The following is a 17,209-nucleotide window of genomic DNA, read 5'->3' as shown; positions in this document are numbered from 1 at the left end:
TCAGTGCTACTGCAAACTCGCAACAATGTTTAACTCAAAACACATCCGGAACAACGCCAATATAACGAACGAAATAACTATTCACCACAACACAGAAAAACCACGCAGCATGGGAACTGGCGGCGCGTAATAAAATATCACATCCAGCTCTTGTCATGCTTGAACGATCTGGTTTGACGCGAAAAGTCGTTGTTATCGTTCACGCAAGCGAGTTAATTGTTTGACCGATGGTCGTGATTGTTTCACAGGTCTTTAGAAACTATGTGAATTCGTTCGTAAACGCTCCAGGGAATGAATCTTGTGCAAACATAACAACAGCAAGTAATAGAACGTGCATTATAAAACTATATGTTAAAAATACACATATGTGGTTACTACACAATCGATCGTGCAACTTATGCCGCAAAAGATAACGCAAACTTGGAAGACTTGACTGATACCAATTGTAAATACTAACAATTTAGTAATATTTTTAGAAGTCCATTTGATAAATAAATTTATTTGTAGAAAAAAATGTTTGGTGTAGAACGATAGAAATAATTTAGATGCAGACAATACAGTAAACTTGACATTCTAGTTTGAGATAGCAGATTTTGTTTTTAATATATTTCAAAGAAAAAAATTGAGAAAATGTTATTACATGATATAGCAAAATTTTTATTCTCAACAAGCGTTTGTATTTTTGGTTTAATTTCATGGGTTACCGTAGTGGTGCGGATATTTTGACGCTACATAGAGACAAGCAAATATTGATGGATTTCTTAGTTTCTCTTGTAAACAAGGGAAAACAAATGTTATTTTTCCCCAAGACTGCACGTAAAAAGCAAAGAAATTGTAAAGTAACGCAATAAAAATAATCAGTTTAGCTTGCAATAGTACATATGTAGTTAGTGGGTAAGGTGGAGATGTGTTTACCAAATTAGAGTTGCAATTTGAACTAAATTGATTGTTTTATTCAAACGTTTATGAATCTGAAAACTTCTCTCTTTACAAAGTATGAAAAACAACAATAAAGTTGTTGTTTACAGTAAAATTATTTTCTTTCGAAGAGTTTTGTTTAAATTTGTTGTTGTAAGAGGAAGAAAATGGGTAGTGGCCTTTCTCGGGACAATGGGGTCCGCCCTGAAACAAGACTTTCTACTATCAGCTCCTCACAGGTGGATGATGATGAATTAAAACATGAAGATGAAAAGAGATTGGAAAAGCACGAGACATACTTGGTAAGAATAACTTCACAGGTTAAATGACCCCAGAGCGGAAAGATTGTAATTTAATTTAATTAGAGAATTGTTTTTGGTGAATTGAATTGTGCAGACTATTCGTCGCTTTGTGTATGCAAGCATATATATTAGTTTATGGACTGGATCTATAATATTTGACTTTATCTTATCTTGCTGGTCCAGAACAGTAACTGCTCATTGCTGTTGCCATTGTGGTGCAGTATAATGTGATAAATGGCATATGTGATGCTTTACCTTCAAGTACAATGCTGCTTTTGTCAAGTTGTAGTGCCGTATTTCTTGTGTTTACTGCAAGGCACGGTGATGAAAGTAGCAGTTGGTGGCTAAAATATGGAGATCGTAGTACACCCATATCCATATAAGACTGTCCACCTTCATAACCTGGTGTCATGTCACTGAACAAGAGTTTCCATTCCTTGCAGCAAAATGTATATACCTCTGTTGTATTGTAATTTGCATTAATATTTTTTGTGTTTGCAGGAAAACATGTATTTGCTCAAGCGCATGTTTAAGCAGTTAGACCCAGCTGTGATGAAAACAACCAGTGAAGTGCAGGGTGAAATAAAAGTGTCTGTAAAGTTTGTCAGTGACAAATCTCTTCTTCTTGTCAAGGTAAAAAGTCAACGATTTGGAGGACATATTTGCATTTCAAGTCCAATTACACCCTGTTTTAAATTGTTTGTATTTTTAGGTGATTGCCGCACAGGATCTTATCGCAAAAGATGTTCGCGGACACACTTCTGATCCTTACGTTAAGGTAATAATTTTCCACTGAAAAATTGTGGGTAAATGGACCTTAATCTTTTCAGTTGCCCTATCAACAGCTCACTAAAAAAAACATTATTGTCTAAATTGCTTATACTTAGTTTTTTCATTTAACAGCCAGTCTGTAAAAGTTAAATACCTTAGATTGGCACTTCATATTAAAGAAATCGAATTAATCTTTTTAGTGTTGCCTTAGTATTGCAAATGCAAAACTTTTTTAGGTTGAATTACTGATGAACAAAAATGCTACTGTACCTTTGGCTGAAGATCAGAAGGGCATAAAATGCACAACAGTTGCCAAGAATACAAGAAATCCAATTTTTAATGAGATTTTCACCTTTCCAGTCACCAGCGAGCAGACAAACTTTCTTATGCTGAGGTATATAGTTAAAAGTTGTAAGATAGTACTCAACATAGTCATGGTCAATGACCATTGGTCATATTGTGGTCACGTAGGTGAAAAGTATAAATGTTCTTGACCTACTGGAGAGTATATATATGTATATTTTACCCAACAAATGTTGGTGACTTTGAATATTGGGTTTGTCATAGTTAATTATCGTGCTGTGCACAATAGCAAATTTCCATCTTTAAACAAAAAAGAAATAGATGATAGACTATAAAACTAACTGTGAATCTCAGTGTGTCTTAGTGGCTAGTAATTTTTTGGTAGAACATCACTTGTGACTTATTTTTTTCTGCCTTAGTGAGTCCCCCACTGGTAAACTAAGGTGTATTCAGACATTTAGTTAACTATAGTAGCATTTTAGCATTGCCAATTCTTTACACTCCATGATTCTCAACCACCACTAACTTTTTTTCCTGGCCCAATTATCGGGACCATTCATAGAAAATGTGGTGGTGCCTAATATAGAAAGACCTTTTTTAGGTTTGTTTTACTTTTTCAAAAAAAAAAAAATGCGTTCAAATATCAGTTTCAAAAAATGTGAGATGCGTTTAAATATCTGCTCATAAATAATCTTTCCGAATTAGGTTTCCCTGGTCTTGATTTCTGGTTTTATGCAACTCCTTGCGAACTTGAGGTTTCAGATTTAGCTTTGACACAAGTTTGAGAATCACTGCTTTACATCTAACATTTCCATGTCTTCACTTAGGTGTTCTGTATGGAGTTTCGATTCTTTGGGCAAAGATGACTTCATGGGTGAGAGGCTGATAGCAGTCAGTGATTTATCATGCTATGATGTTGTCCATGCTGATTGGTATGAGCTTCTTCCAGAGGTAAGCAAGCTTAAATTATATGGATGCAGTGTCAACAAAACACATTATTTTTTTAGTGGTAAGGGGTTGTTTTGAATGTTTCAGCATGGTGTCGCTAGAGAGCTAAATTATATTCTGCTCTAAATACGTTTGTAAAAGTATTTTAAAATTATTTCTCGGGCGGTTTCTAAGTTACAATGAAACCTTGCAACTAAGTGCAAAAAAGTGTACAACATATGCATAACATCTAGTTGCCAAAATTTGGATAAAAGGTAAAATACCCACAAAAAATTACAATTTTCACAGGAAACGTTGTCTTGAGGAACATTTGAAACAGTAAAATAAAACTTGTTTTTTTTTCTTTTTTTCTTTCTGTTCTGAATTGTATTTTGTGTTTACAAACCTGGTCCGTCTTCAGGGATACAACGAACAGTGTATAAACGACTTTAGAAAATAGCATCGCAAGCGTTTTGACTGACATCAAGTGCTAAAAAGCGACCACCACCCACTAAAATGCGTGCACTACTGGCGCAGCTTCAAAGGCCTCCACCTTTGACCGGAATAAGCGCGTCAATACACACAGGGGCAAGATGCGAGCTGATAAACATGCCCGGCCCTAATTTCGGAGCTGAGGGCAGCGCTAATTTTTCACGGCGCGTCAACGGCGTGTAGTGATAATATCCAAAATGCCCATCAACTGCTCGTTTCGTTGCGCCCAGCCCGCATCCACTGCGCACGTCTAGTCATCAAATCGATTCTATCGGGCTTATGTGGCAAAATGTGTCCCCTGAAAAGACCTTGTACTTAATGGTACCTTGTTTTGGCTTTTCAAGCTGATTTTGCTGCCAGATTTGAGGCTTCTGAGATAAGGCAGCAATATATTGCGGTCGTTTTGTTTCTCCTGAGTGTTGATATGATTGACGACATCGCGCGAGAGTGTCCGCTTTGACCTTAACTGCTTGGAATTTAAATATCACGGACAGACGTTTTGCTGATAGGGCTTGATTTTGAATTTTGCCCTCGATTATGCAATAATGTGGTTTAAAAATACGTAACTTTATTGCTTGCTTTTGTGGTCGGTTTTATGCAAGAAAGTTTTGAGTGAAACTTTTAAACAAACGCAAGATGGTTACAAAAATGTTTTTTTCATATATCCACCTTTTCTTTAAGTAGTTTCCAATTTCTGGTTGATATAAGTTAGTTCTTGGATTTAAAGGATACGTACCATTGTCGCCAAATTACATGGAAATGATTTCTGGAAAATATTGTTTCACTAAAGCTGCCTTTTAGTCGTAAGCACGGTCACATTAACAAAATACGTCATATTAAATCATTTTAAAGTTTGGTCTTTTTGATGTAAACTATATGCTGTGTCCACGTTCAGTCGACCTTAAATTTACTCCATCGATCCACGTCACCGCCCCTGTCTCCACGTGGCAGATATAGTCTCATTAATGGAACAACTCTTCCGAACGACTTACAAGACTTTGAATCGATTTGGAAGCGAGATCATATCTTCTGTATTGGGAAGTTGCGTTCTTTTGTCAACAGTTTGGTTCTTGCTCATATGAAAGATCATTACATTTATTCACATGAAATGTATCACATTTTTATACATGAAATATAAATTTATCGTTCAATGGCAAGTGCACCATTTTTTGGTTGTTGCATAATCACCTTTACCAACGAAGGATAAACGGTTGGAAAATAAGACGAATGTTAAAAAAGCAAATGGAAATACAAACGCTAAAACAGTGGCGAAACAACGTTCTGCCATAAGGTTCACAAACAATATGGGGCAATAACTATACCACCACCTTTACCAAGTATCAGGCCTCATTTTCTTACGTCGTGCGTATTTTAAAACAGAACATGGTAGAAATGCAAACCTATTTGCATTGTCTTGTGTGGAGAACAAAGTGATTCCTTTTTTACCAAGCTTATCCATCAACTAACCAAAAATTTGCCGTAAAACCACATCCGTTGCCCGACAACAATCCCTGAGCGGAAATGTAATTCAGGCCACAGCCTCTATGAACCCTGGCATCCCACTGTTTACATGGGGCCTCATTGCCATTGTTGGCCCCAACGGCCGGCAAATAACCCTGTCGGAGCAACCGATAGCGGCGATTTGGGGATGATAGCGTCGCTTTATGAATTATAAATACGCCCAGTTAGGTCTTCCAGAGGACAGAGGCCCAAATTCCTTTTCTGTGCTTTGCCATTGTCTGCGTGTTTGATGATGGTATCTGATATATTTTCGCACGGTCCAGGATTATTTTTTCCGTTTCGCAGGAGCTTGACGTAATTGCAATTTCGTCCTTACGTAATTGTCCTCGTGGGTCAGCAAATATTCATTGTACATTGACCAGAAAATGAATCTCGTTTCTTTGCAAAAATTCACCCATTAAATTCATCATTTTCCTCTGCAGTTTATTCGCATCTTTATCTTGTTGTCCTGCTTAAACGCTTTCAGCGCAAAGAATCGGTCATTGTATTGCTATAAAATAACACAGCATGTCGTGGGAAAATCTGTGCTTGGTTTAAACCAACTTGTCCAACTCCTGACCTTTTAATGTATTATCTATATGTTTAAAATCGTGTAATGTATTTTTGCAAAGTGCTCTAACACCATGTTGAGATTTTTTGTTTTTATACAAACCGGGGCAGCTACTCGTAGCATTACCAGTGGTGGGATTCGTGCGAACTGGTTCTTGTAATTTGATTGCCTAAGCGAGCCGGTTGTTAACAACCGTTTGTGTTGGCCTATCTTGCACTTCGATCATCGTAATCCCGCGGTTACTATGGCATGCTGGTGGTGAGAGAACCAAATGCCATAACATTTTAATTCCAAAAACTGAATGTTGCCAAACCGCAATAGCACTATCAGACTTAAATTCATTTCCTTGTGGTTTGCAGACCGACCTGAGTATTGGTGGCATGGTTGGTATAAAGTTGGCTTACAAACTTCCTCAAACTCTCAACATCACTGTGGTTGGTGCAAAGGAAATTCGCATGGACAACGAAGACGTTCAACCGTACGTGTTATCTCATTATTGCCACAATGCGTTTTAACTGTTTCATAACGATTTTGTTGATAATATAGTATTAACCCCATTATCGCGATACGATAGTTGCGATCGCCAAGCAAGGACCTGCGCAGTGGGGCGATCCTGCCAATCATGCCATTGCATAAAATATTACTGCGTTAATATAGCACTGTGTTAAAATAGTAAGACTTCCAAGCTTTTGTGTTTGATTCGCATTGTAGAACTTAATTTTCATAGCGACAAAAAGAGCTCTGTAGTCTAAAGCCTGGAAGTACAAGTTCCTACATTTAAATTTAATTTTCGACTTCGCTTCGTGATGTTACGGAAACTACAAAGAAAAACGACGTGGTTTCATTTAAATCGTTTTTTAGATAAAGCGACATGCTGTCTTTTTCATTGAATCGTCAAATGTCTTTAGATTCGTGAGAGTTTACATTCCCGGAGTTCCATATGTTTACAAAACGTGGCCGAACAAGGAGCAGACTGACAAACCGCAGTGGAACGAATCGTTCGACTTTCCTCTGCCCAAGGAAGAACTGAACACCAGGTAAAACCACCTGTGGTGTTGCTGTGAGAATTACTCTTTATGTGTGTTCTGTGTCATTGTATTGTTGTTGAGAATTTCTTTCTTAATTCAACGTTTTGTTGCCAATGCTGTGAGACATATTGTTAATTGACACTTATTTGGTTGTTGTCAGACACCTTGGACTGTAGAGAGTGACTATGACAACGTACTTGGAATGATGCGTACATTTTATTTCCCACTTCTTTGTTTTTCGTTTGATGTTTTCAAATATTAAGAGAAAAATTTCAAACAAATTAAACTTCTGTAATTGTTCTATGGCAGATTTCGTCACGCCTCGTTGCTTTCCCCGTTTTACATATTTTGCTTTCAACGGATTTAAAAAAAAAAACAGATTAGAAAAAAAATTACCTTCTCTGATATGTTTTCAACAAAAATCGCGATTGTGCTGAAATATCCTGATCCATCTTTCCCAACTTATCTAATATCAGTTTTTAACTGAAAATGGCGTCTACTCTACGCTGTTCAGGTACGTGGTGCTGATAGTTGGTGACGCGAACGAAGAAGATAGTTACCTTGGCGAATGCCACATTGATCTCGACAACTTCCAACCAGAACAGGGATTCGAAGGGGAATTCCCCCTTTCCGATATGGTGAGGAGTTTTCCTTGTGACGAAAAACCTGGAATAAGTTTACGAATACGTTGTTTCTCACATCACGTGACAAGTTTGGGTTTTCGAATTGCCAAAACACTTCCTAGCAGATTGGCAACAGCTAGTACTAAAATTTGCAAGTTTTTGACATGCAATAAGTCTGTTTTGCGTCTTCGGTAATGCTGGCAATGTATATGACCCTTAAAATTATGTTCTAATGCCTAACGATTTGGAAATGTTAAGTTTTGTGTTTAAAGCGTGTCGAACTGCTGTGGTTCAAATTAGCCGACACTAAGACGATGTTGATTAATATGCAGTTTGATTGTCACTTCTAAATGCATCATGCTTGTTCTCTTTGCACACCAATTTGGAATTACAAACATTTTCTGCTCATTAATCGTTTGTTGATGATTTTGACCGTGATGATCGGGTTACTGTCCAGTTACTTACTTATTTTTTTATTTTGTGCTTATGATCAGCGAGGAAACGTGACTGTCCGAAGCAGATGGACCCGGAACGCTGTGACGCAGGAGTTCCAGGAGGCCATGGTGGCCCATGCAATGTACAAGAAACCGAACATGGTTTTTGCGAGGGTCAGAGGTGCCGAAAACAAGGTAGACATATCAATGATAATTTTAAATTTTTATTGTTAAAGGTTTTTGTCACTGTGTTATTGAACTGCTTTGATAAACTGCGGTGATGTTTAACTGCAACTCACATTGTATATGCAGAAGTGCGATCCCAATGTTCAGCGCACTTTACAGTTGTAACCTCATGCGCTTGCAATTTCGAGTGTCCTAAACCTTCCCTAAGGCCCTTAAGGAACATCAGTCACCTGTTGCGTTCCCTATAAACACTCTTTCAATTACGGCCTTCCGCCGCGAAAGGTCACCCCAGGTACAGCTTCGTATTCGTCGAGAACCGCAAATGGGAAAAGCATGTCGGCTTTGCCGCTACCGGCCGAGTCTTGGCCAAAGCGAACGATCCTCAGGCTTTGTTTATTTACCTTAGATTGCACGCAGCACTCTTCTAAGTTACTTTTCATTGGCCCTGGGCCATTTTCAGGGCCCTGATCACCCTCCATAAATCAAAGCGGGATACGCATCTTGACCGTTATGACGTGATAAACGACATTGTGACGCGCTAAAGACTTGGTCACGTGGCCTCTTAACGCAGTTTCCATTGACAGTAATTGGCTGCTCCGGTTAAAATATTGATCACATGATTGCTCAACTGTTGGGTTTAACTTGTCCAGGCGGTGGCAGATAACGGCATGGGTTTATTTTCTGAACCCCAGCTTGGTATTTTAGGTGCATGAAGTTTACGATTTGATGCGCGATTTGGCAATAACACGTAAGGTTAAAAGCAGGTTCTCTGCAGTGTTATTGTGGCTCTTTATATACTTTTGCAGCGCTGTAAATTGCCGGTACTCTTTATTTTGGGGTATTTTAAACGAATAAAAACTTGCTGTGGGGTTTAAGCGTTTTCCAAGGTTAAATCAATGTTATTATTGTTTTCCATCTTTTCAATTTAAAGTCATTTCAATCAAACTATTTTTAACACGGTTAATTATTACGCGACACCAAGTGGACACTTCTCCACACTTCATGGGCATCGTCGAGAATCGCATTCGGAACTTTGAAACGTTGCAACAGTTCCATAAACAACCGCACACGATTGAATGTGCGCGTGGCAAACAACGATCGCCGTGACATTTCTAAATTTGGCTTCTCGCACTGAAGCAAACATCACACACCGGCGAGATGTGCTCATCATCGTCCCGTTCCCGAACGCATCGTTTATTTTTTTAATGTCGCGCTTACATTTCGCCGTGCCTTTCCGCGGGGCGACCCCGTGACGTCACAAAGGCACGATTGTGACGTCGGGCACCCGCTGCGGTCGGGTCCTAATGCGATCGCTCATTGGGACTAACATTAAGTTGTCGAAAGCGTTCGGTGCCAAAGGGCGGAGGTCGAGCTTTGTTTGTTGGTCGTTGTTAAAGGTGCGAGATTTTCGGCGAGAAGTAGAACGTTGGGTAACGAGCGCCAAATCACTTTGTTTTGTGCGAAACTCACTATGCGATTACGACCGGTTGTCTGTCGATCCACAGAATCAAACCGCAAGCAAGATGAGTCCATTCGTTTTGTTGTGCCGTTAAATTTCTATAACGTCTAACCTATTGCGTTACAACGCAATTGCTGTTAATAATTGTGGTTTGTTTGTTTGTTTCAATCCCACAAACGAAGTTGTGTGTTCATTTTCTCATTGTGGTTAAAACCGCATGGTTAAGTTGCAACTTTCACAATACTTATAGTCTTACACAGGGAACTCGGAAATCAACGCTCGTTTCTTCTTTAATAGTTCTTATTTCCGTTTTCATTGTAACTGCCGGTAAATTAATAATCATATTGACAACAATCATTTTCATTACATGTAAGTTACGCCAGATTGCAATGCGTTTTTTCATCGACTTACTTAAAAAAATCTGATCGTTTTCCGGGACCCAGAAAACTCCCCATTTACGTAAAGTCTCTATTAAAACGATTTGATAAACAATTGCGACGTGGATCAGTCTTTTCTGCAAGAAGCAACGAAATGCCGTCTGCTTGACTTGCACGTCACTCACACCACCGCCGTAACCCTATAACCAGTCGCAAACAACTGACCGGCAGGATAAGGGGACGTCCCGAAACCGATCGCAACGCAAACGCCGTTGGTCATGGCAACGGCACGTCGGATCGCCACGGGTGAATGCTGTCGGGCGGACAGTGGATCTGACTTCTGAACTCGACTGTTTTTTTCCCAGTCCCTGTCGGCAAGGGCCGCTGCCTGAGACGTCTTTTTTAGTTGGAAATGTTAGGGTTGAATGTATTGGGTACAAATTTTCGGGAGGTGGAATGTTTGGGTTTTAGTTTTATCGTGTAGATTAAAACCAGCCTATTAACCGTATGCAATGTTTGTTACATTGGAGTATTTCAAATTTCAAACGCTTTAACAATACCCAGTGTTTTTCGCCAAGCGTGATGACGAAACAGAAAAAAAAGTGGAAAAATTTCTTTCATTTATTTACTTGCAACTGCTGCAACCGACCTACTTACACGGAGCATCCTTGAAAATATGCCTGAGAAATTACTGCCCCATAATAAAGTATAGGTAACGGGGAATAAGTAGTTGTTTCCTATGAATTTACGGGTGATGTAGTTAGCGGGGTATGCAATCAAGTCCTTGGAAAATATGTTTAACTTCTATAGACCGGCAAAGTCGGTTATGTTGCAAAATCAAATCGTTTTTCTCTATCTTCCAAACAACCCCATGCATGATGAGGTGATAATCTTAACACTGTCGTTTATCCGAAAATCTTCACCCGTCATCACGTGACGTTTCCGGTGGCATGACCGGGTAACTTGAAACTTGGCTAATCCCCGAACAAATAAACAAAGTCAACCCCACTGTCTTTCACTCATCCGCTTTAAGTCGGCACTTTGTCTTCTTTGTATCTGAATATGATGCGGTTGGTTCGTTTCGTTCAAACATAATTACGGCGGAAGAGCGGAGGTTCTGTTCATTGGAAAAGTTTAATACTTTTGGCTTTGACTTTATTTTCCTGTTGCATTTTTGCTTGTTTTATTGAATCAAATATATTTATCCTAAGTAGTTTCGCAGCACATTTTTTGTGTGTGAAAGTGGCTTTGCGACACGGTACCGTGTTATCGACCAAAGGATTTACAAGCAATTAGAAAATGGTACGTTCCGGCATTTCGGTAGCGTAATGTACCCGTTGTCTCTGCTTGGTACTGCAGTTCTATATATAAAGCGTTTATTTAATGATGTTGTTTTTGGTTGCACCCATTACGTGTAAAGTACTTGACCGCCAAACTGTTAAAAGCGTTTCTATTAAAGTTTAAATATTTCGCAACCGGCTCACCATAAAACTAATACGATATCGAACACTTGGGGGCGCTAGTGGTCCTAAGGTCGCGCCTTGAAGCTCTCAACTTTCAGAACTGTCGAATAAAAGGCGTCGAAATTGACTTGCTTAGTTTATTTTCTCAGTGAGATAAGAAAACTTCATCCTTTTACTTTGTGTTTTGCAACACAAAACCAAGGAAAGCTTTAACTGCCGTAAGTTGTTTGGCGCTTGTACGGGGCTTTAAGCTTGTCAAAACCGAATTATTGTTTGGGATATCGGTACATTTTACTATTGATTTGAATTGTCCCGATGAGTGGTTTCAAGCTTGAGTGAAATAATAAGAAATGTGCTGTTGGGGTCATCCAGGGGCACGTCGACATATTGACCCTTTAATTCTGCATTGTTCGGATGGGTGATTGCAAACGTTGGTGCAACATGATAGCAAGGAACCTTCGGCTACTTTCGTTAACCATTATTCCGTTATTTTTCAGGCTATTTCGATTCGTGTCCCGAAGGCCGGCGCCCAATCACGTCTTCGCATCGTGAACGGAGTTCTAGTTCGCTAAACGATCAGTAGCCATGGCAACCGCGCATTATCACTTTTTGTAATCGCTCCTGTGTGTGTCATTGAAGTTTTTTGAAATAAAGCACAATGTTTAGAGTAACTTGTTTATTTGATAATTCATTCAATTTGTTACCGATCGCCTTTCAAGTCGTTTAACACTTTTACTTTGTGTTTGTCTTTTTTTGTACAGCCATCTTCCATGCTCAAATGGGCATAAGCTTTTTGGGTACCTCCTTTTTTTTGATGAGTGCTTTCTGAACATCACTGTTACACAATTAAATTTAAGTGCTGTATGTTTAATACGAATTTCGCACAAGTATGTTTTGCACAATTAATTCCTCGCTGTTTCGCAGCAGTTCATTATAAATAGTTTTACTGCCGCATTTCTCACACCGCATTCCCACTGTATATGATGCTACACCCCTTTTTCGCCAGCAAATTATTTTAATCTCGATATATAAAACCTTTTTACGCAACTTTATCTCAGATAATTCCACACTGTATATTTTTGCTCACACTGTGCGGTCTTTTTTCTCGTGGGTTTCCCACCACCCAGTATATTCTTCATTTCTAACCCTGCATTGTTGGATGTTTGTAGTGTTGTAGTTCACAACAGACTTGCAGTAATAAAAACTCTCACGTTTGCCAAAACGCCTTTTTGAATGAAGAAACCATCTTTATCATAGTAATGGTACACTCATTTTGCTGGACGCCTTCCGCCATACTGACAAACAATGTGAATAACCTATCAGTTGTTTTTTTTCTTTAGTTTCATAAGTTTCAAAACCTCTGTAAACAAGCAATAGTATATCCACAAATTGAAAATATATTAAAGTCCAATGAGGTCGCGAAACTGATCCACTAAGGCCCGCAGGAGTAAAAATGACCGAAACGGCAGGAGGTAACAACAGGTCACGTGCCTTTCATACATCGGATTCGTTAAACGGTTGCCATAGTTGCGCAAAAATGCCAAGTGTGGAAAGTTGAAAGGGTGCGCGGGGGCGCATGGGTAGGTCTTAATCGGATTAAAGGATTGATTTGCGAGCGGTGTCAAACCCGTCGGGGGCAACGACGCGCGACCCGGGCCCATAGGGGGGTTTGGGAAATAAGTTTACACGCAAAACAAGACAGGAGTTGTGGCGACTGGAAAGAGACGTCGGTATGTTCAAAGCAGGTCGACAGCCGAAATTACGTGGGCCAATATTGCCACTCAGCGAAATCTCCTGCGGTTCCGTGAGAGCACGACCAAACCCATGGGTATGGAGGCAATTTTCACTGTGTTCCCGGCGTCGCGGCATCTCAACAAGACGAGAAACCTCTTGTTCGCTGGAGACAAGGTTCAAGACCTACATCTGTCATCACCTGGTTCTGTCGCCGTACGCTGTAGCTGCTGTAGAACTGCCACCCGGCGTGGGATTGCAAAATGACGCTTTTAAAACGCGAAACCGACGCGGTTGGCGTGCGGACTAAGCAAACAACGGTTTCTAGTGCGTTGTAGATGGTAATTTTGCGAAGGTTGCCATGAACGTGGAAATTTCTGCACGCACGGTTTTGCCGAAATTTTTGTATTGAGTCCAAGTACAGTAACTTGATACAGTTGGCAAATTAAGCCTCCTTATGAGCGACACAACTTTATTTTTTGTTAGAGGTATCGACCGAATCGATTTGACACTTGATCCCTGTACGTTCCGCTTGGAGAGTTTTGAAATCTAACGTGGGCCAAAATTCTCCAGATTAATTACAACTTTTCCGTGCAAGTTATACGCAACACATTTGGTTTTGAATAAATTCCAGTGAACACATATTGTTTCTATTGCTCGGTGGAATAATGGCCGAAACGGCAAACATAATCAGTGTTTTACTCAACGAGCTCATTGTGTTTAGTTAACACATTGTTTTTGTTTACCCATCTTCATATCAGGATTATTCCTTGGTGATGATAAGCACCGCGACTCGGCATTACAGCAAAACAAACACGCACTAAAGGTCTCGCATTTTTAGGGGGATTAAATTGTTTAGAGAAATTGTCTTTGTCTAAAATAGCTTTTATTTGTGGCCTCAAAAACACAGGACTTCAGCGTGCCGGTCAATAGAAAATCGTCAATCAGCTCGGTAGACTCAAAGAGTGGTTTAAGAGGATTAACCTGTCCTCTAGAACTGTAAACTCCAGTTACAAAATTCCCTTAGGTTACTCCATGCTACGTTTGCATGCAAAGATCGCAAGGCACGGTTGCTTTACTTTCACTGTTTCTTTGATAGGTTGGATCTGAGCTCCATTTGTCAAAAGCGGCTTAAGATGCAATTACGGGAATACAGGTTGTCAGGTTTTGCTTACTGTTTGGCAGATGTAAATGTCTTTGATCGTGGTATTTTCACGTATTCGTTAGTGTCGGGGTCGGCAACCTTTCCTGGCCGTCTTAGCCAATATAACGCACTGTATCAGAGAACCGTACTATTTTCTCCACTGACAATATCGCCATCCATAGTGTATGCACTGTTTGTAATGTTGTATATTGTAAACGGGGGATTTTTGTGCAGATTATCTTCATGTTCTGTACTACAACATAATAGAACTTGGTGGGTTATATAGTAACTGCCCATTTGTAAAGAAACAGCCGGGAGAGCTCAGTAGGTTGCCGAACCCTGCCTTATTAGGACGCCATCAATGGTTGGAACAGCGCGTAACGGCCCTAACGATAATATCCATACGTCTTCACTTCATGCAACGTGTCTAATGCATTGCTCTCCTACGTGCTCTAAACTACGGTTTCTTCAGTATATGATACCACATTCACACACGCATATTTTATAAGAAAACGATTCACCGACAACGTAGAGCCACAAATTTACTTCACAACGCGAGGTCGCTGTAGCGATTCGGGAATGTTGGTCTGCATCGCCTGTAAATCGCTCTTGCTCTCAACTTTACCATCTCTTACTCCTACCTACAGAAAAAAGGGGCATCATCACATTGTAAAATATACAGATATCGTTTTCAAACCATCTTTTCCAAGAACGAAGCCGCGAATGCGACGATGTCTTGTGGTTGTTCCCGTAGCACCTCCCTGCCCAGCATGTGGAGCAGATCGGTGATTCCTGTTAAAAGATCCAGTGTGTGATGTATAGGTGGGTTACAAATACAAAGAGTAAAACTTTCGAACATTTTGGGCGGGAAGAAGAGTTTGCACAGATATGTGTGGAGAAAAGGATTTCATCGGGTATTCATACAACTCGACCTTGTTGCCACGAAGATTATCAAGAAAATGAGCTGGTTTTACCAAGGGCAAAACGTTTCCAATTAAAAAGGTAATGTATAAGATGATATTTGCTCAAACTAACAACTTGTATCATTTATATCAGAGGGGAATTCTTTAAAAAGATGATGCATTAATGAGAATCGTTCCCAAAACTATCACTAATAAAACGTGCACACATAAGGTTATCATTTATGAGAAGTTTGGCAATGCTCAAGTCTATTTGCACGACATCTTCATTTTTTAAGTGCTCCTCCCCCCTAAGTCTATATTGCAGCAACAAACAACGCAAATACACGCATAAGGTCGTTAGAGAAACGGTCCGCGCTGCCTGGAGGGCTTATATTCACCTGTCAAACTTAAATATTTGGTTGAAGTAAATCGATTTGAGTCGTGCGGCGAATTTTCGGTCCACGCTATAATTTTTTGGGGGGTAAAAGACCTCCGAACTGGCTTTTTAAAGCGCAGTTTGATATTTGCGGGTGCTGTGTACACTCATTTTAAAATCCTGTGCATATGGAGAATATGCAATATAGTGACGAGAAACAGAATATTAGGGGTTTTAAATTTACAAAATCTCTTTCGTTTAAAATTTCTCAAAAATTGCATTTAATTATTCAGCATGCCAGAACCATGTATTCTTTTTACATCTAAATGTCACAAAAGCAACTTCATGATTTTTTCCACAACGGAATAAGTAGGCCGCACATCATATTTTTCAACACGTCATTCCGATGCCTGGGCCTAACTTTGGCTTTAAGTATTTGCATTACATTGTATTGAACATTTACAAGGCAAAAATCCTAATTTTAGTAATCGTCCTTGGGCATAAAACAGTTGCTGAGATGGCGGCATGCTGTTACCATAGTAGCGGTAAAAACTGCGCGTATCAATACCCTCACTGTAGAAACACACAAACCACATATCTTTGACAGCAGAGCCACAATCGATCACAGCATCTGCTACGTTTAGGCAAGGATCTGGGTGCTGATGATGTGATTTGAGATTCACTAACGAGGCAAAAAGATGCCGCACCGATAGCCCTGTCGACCTGGCCGCGGTTAACGAGATGAAAGACTCCGGGATGCTTGTGTTGCTTTTGGAGCTTTAGTGGGGTTTGCAAAAGTGGTACTACATGTGCAAGGTAAAACACACCAGACGTATTTCTTGCAGCCCTTGTAGTTGCAACATCCGGGTTTCTTTGCTTTGCTAGGCAGGGATATTGTACTCAGGCCAGCACGGATAAGAGAGGACTAAATTAAGTGAGTTGTTCTCAAGTGTATATTGTATGGATTACCAATATCAAAGGTTTGTGGTTGTCAGGTATTATTAGGCATCAGCAAAATGTTTTTTGAGAAAGCTTAAAAACATCAGTTTACAATCAAAAAAGTTTTCTGGGTGTCATAGTAAAATATATTTGGTTACTTAAGTTTACTTTCCAGAACCCGTTTTCCAAACTCGTGATAAATAGCATTATGTTTTGTGGCTAGAACAAAATTAACCCAAATCACCTACTGAATAAATTTGCCATTCATCTATGTTACTTACCGTTAGGTATCTGCTCTTTTTCATTGTAAAGTATCGGCTGACCAAGTGGAAGTTCCAGATCGTCATCCATACTTTTTAATTTAACGTATATTTTCAATCACTCGTTGAATATTTTCGACTTTCCTCTTCCTGTTCCAATCCAAGCTCTTCAAATCGCCATGTTTAAATCATTGTTGCGTAAAGACTGCCTTTGTGACGTAATAACCATGTTGAGTCAACCCTGTCCTGCGCTTTCGTGGGAATCAATTACAATCAGCAGTTCAGCCTAAGGTAAAAAGCGTCTTACAAGTTTAGATTTACCAAAGATTGTGTTCGCATAAGTCAGATAATCTGTGCATCAACAACTTAACAGGCAGCTGTCAGTTGAGGAGGTGCTTATGTTAGTGGTGTAGTGTTGCTGGTGAAAATTTGTATCACAAGTTTTTGTTTTTTGTTTGTTGCACTTTTTGTGTGGGAAGAGTACTGATTTGAAAAGATTGCAA

At 39.6% G+C, this 17,209-nt stretch overlaps 2 protein-coding genes across 2 annotated transcripts; one reads left to right on the top strand and one right to left on the bottom strand.

Annotated features, from left to right (window-relative positions):
* The first annotated feature begins 1,032 nt into the window (after positions 1-1,032).
* On the top strand, positions 1,033-12,567 carry LOC145911913 (synaptotagmin-10-like). The gene is made up of 10 exons (XM_082999350.1): positions 1,033-1,220; positions 1,722-1,853; positions 1,933-1,998; positions 2,228-2,385; positions 3,122-3,245; positions 6,144-6,262; positions 6,693-6,821; positions 7,327-7,450; positions 7,930-8,064; positions 11,852-12,567. Exons 1-10 carry the CDS (start codon positions 1,086-1,088, stop codon positions 11,924-11,926), a joined length of 1,197 nt encoding a protein of 398 aa, XP_082855476.1. The 5' UTR covers positions 1,033-1,085; the 3' UTR covers positions 11,927-12,567.
* A 2,180-nt stretch (positions 12,568-14,747) lies between these two features.
* LOC145912005 (sperm surface protein Sp17-like) lies at positions 14,748-16,858 on the bottom strand. The gene is made up of 3 exons (XM_082999439.1): positions 16,728-16,858; positions 14,927-15,021; positions 14,748-14,870 (listed from the first exon to the last, which is right to left on the bottom strand). The coding sequence occupies exons 1-3, from the start codon at positions 16,795-16,797 to the stop codon at positions 14,772-14,774; spliced, it is 264 nt and encodes an 87-aa protein (XP_082855565.1). The 5' UTR covers positions 16,798-16,858; the 3' UTR covers positions 14,748-14,771.
* Between the last annotated feature and the right edge of the window lie 351 nt (positions 16,859-17,209).

This window comes from Ascidia mentula, chromosome 1, assembly GCF_947561715.1.
Source record: "Ascidia mentula chromosome 1, kaAscMent1.1, whole genome shotgun sequence".
In the NCBI taxonomy this organism is placed as follows: Eukaryota; Metazoa; Chordata; class Ascidiacea; order Phlebobranchia; family Ascidiidae; genus Ascidia; species Ascidia mentula.
The sequence above is the reverse complement of the archived record's forward strand: the minus strand, read 5'-3'. Positions and strand labels throughout refer to the sequence as shown.

Excerpts from the sequence above, each read along its gene's own strand:
- LOC145911913 (XM_082999350.1), top strand. The coding sequence starts at position 1,086 with ATGGGTAGTGGCCTTTCTCGGGACAATGGGGTCCGCCCTGAAACAAGA. Across the intron at positions 1,999-2,227 it reads CTTCTGATCCTTACGTTAAG|GTTGAATTACTGATGAACAA; the intron begins GTAATAATTTTC and ends AAACTTTTTTAG. Across the intron at positions 3,246-6,143 it reads GGTATGAGCTTCTTCCAGAG|ACCGACCTGAGTATTGGTGG; the intron begins GTAAGCAAGCTT and ends TGTGGTTTGCAG.
- LOC145912005 (XM_082999439.1), bottom strand. The coding sequence starts at position 16,797 with ATGGATGACGATCTGGAACTTCCACTTGGTCAGCCGATACTTTACAAT. Across the intron at positions 15,022-16,727 it reads AAAAGAGCAGATACCTAACG|GAATCACCGATCTGCTCCAC; the intron begins GTAAGTAACATA and ends ATCTTTTAACAG. Across the intron at positions 14,871-14,926 it reads CTTCGTTCTTGGAAAAGATG|GTAGGAGTAAGAGATGGTAA; the intron begins GTTTGAAAACGA and ends TTTTTTCTGTAG.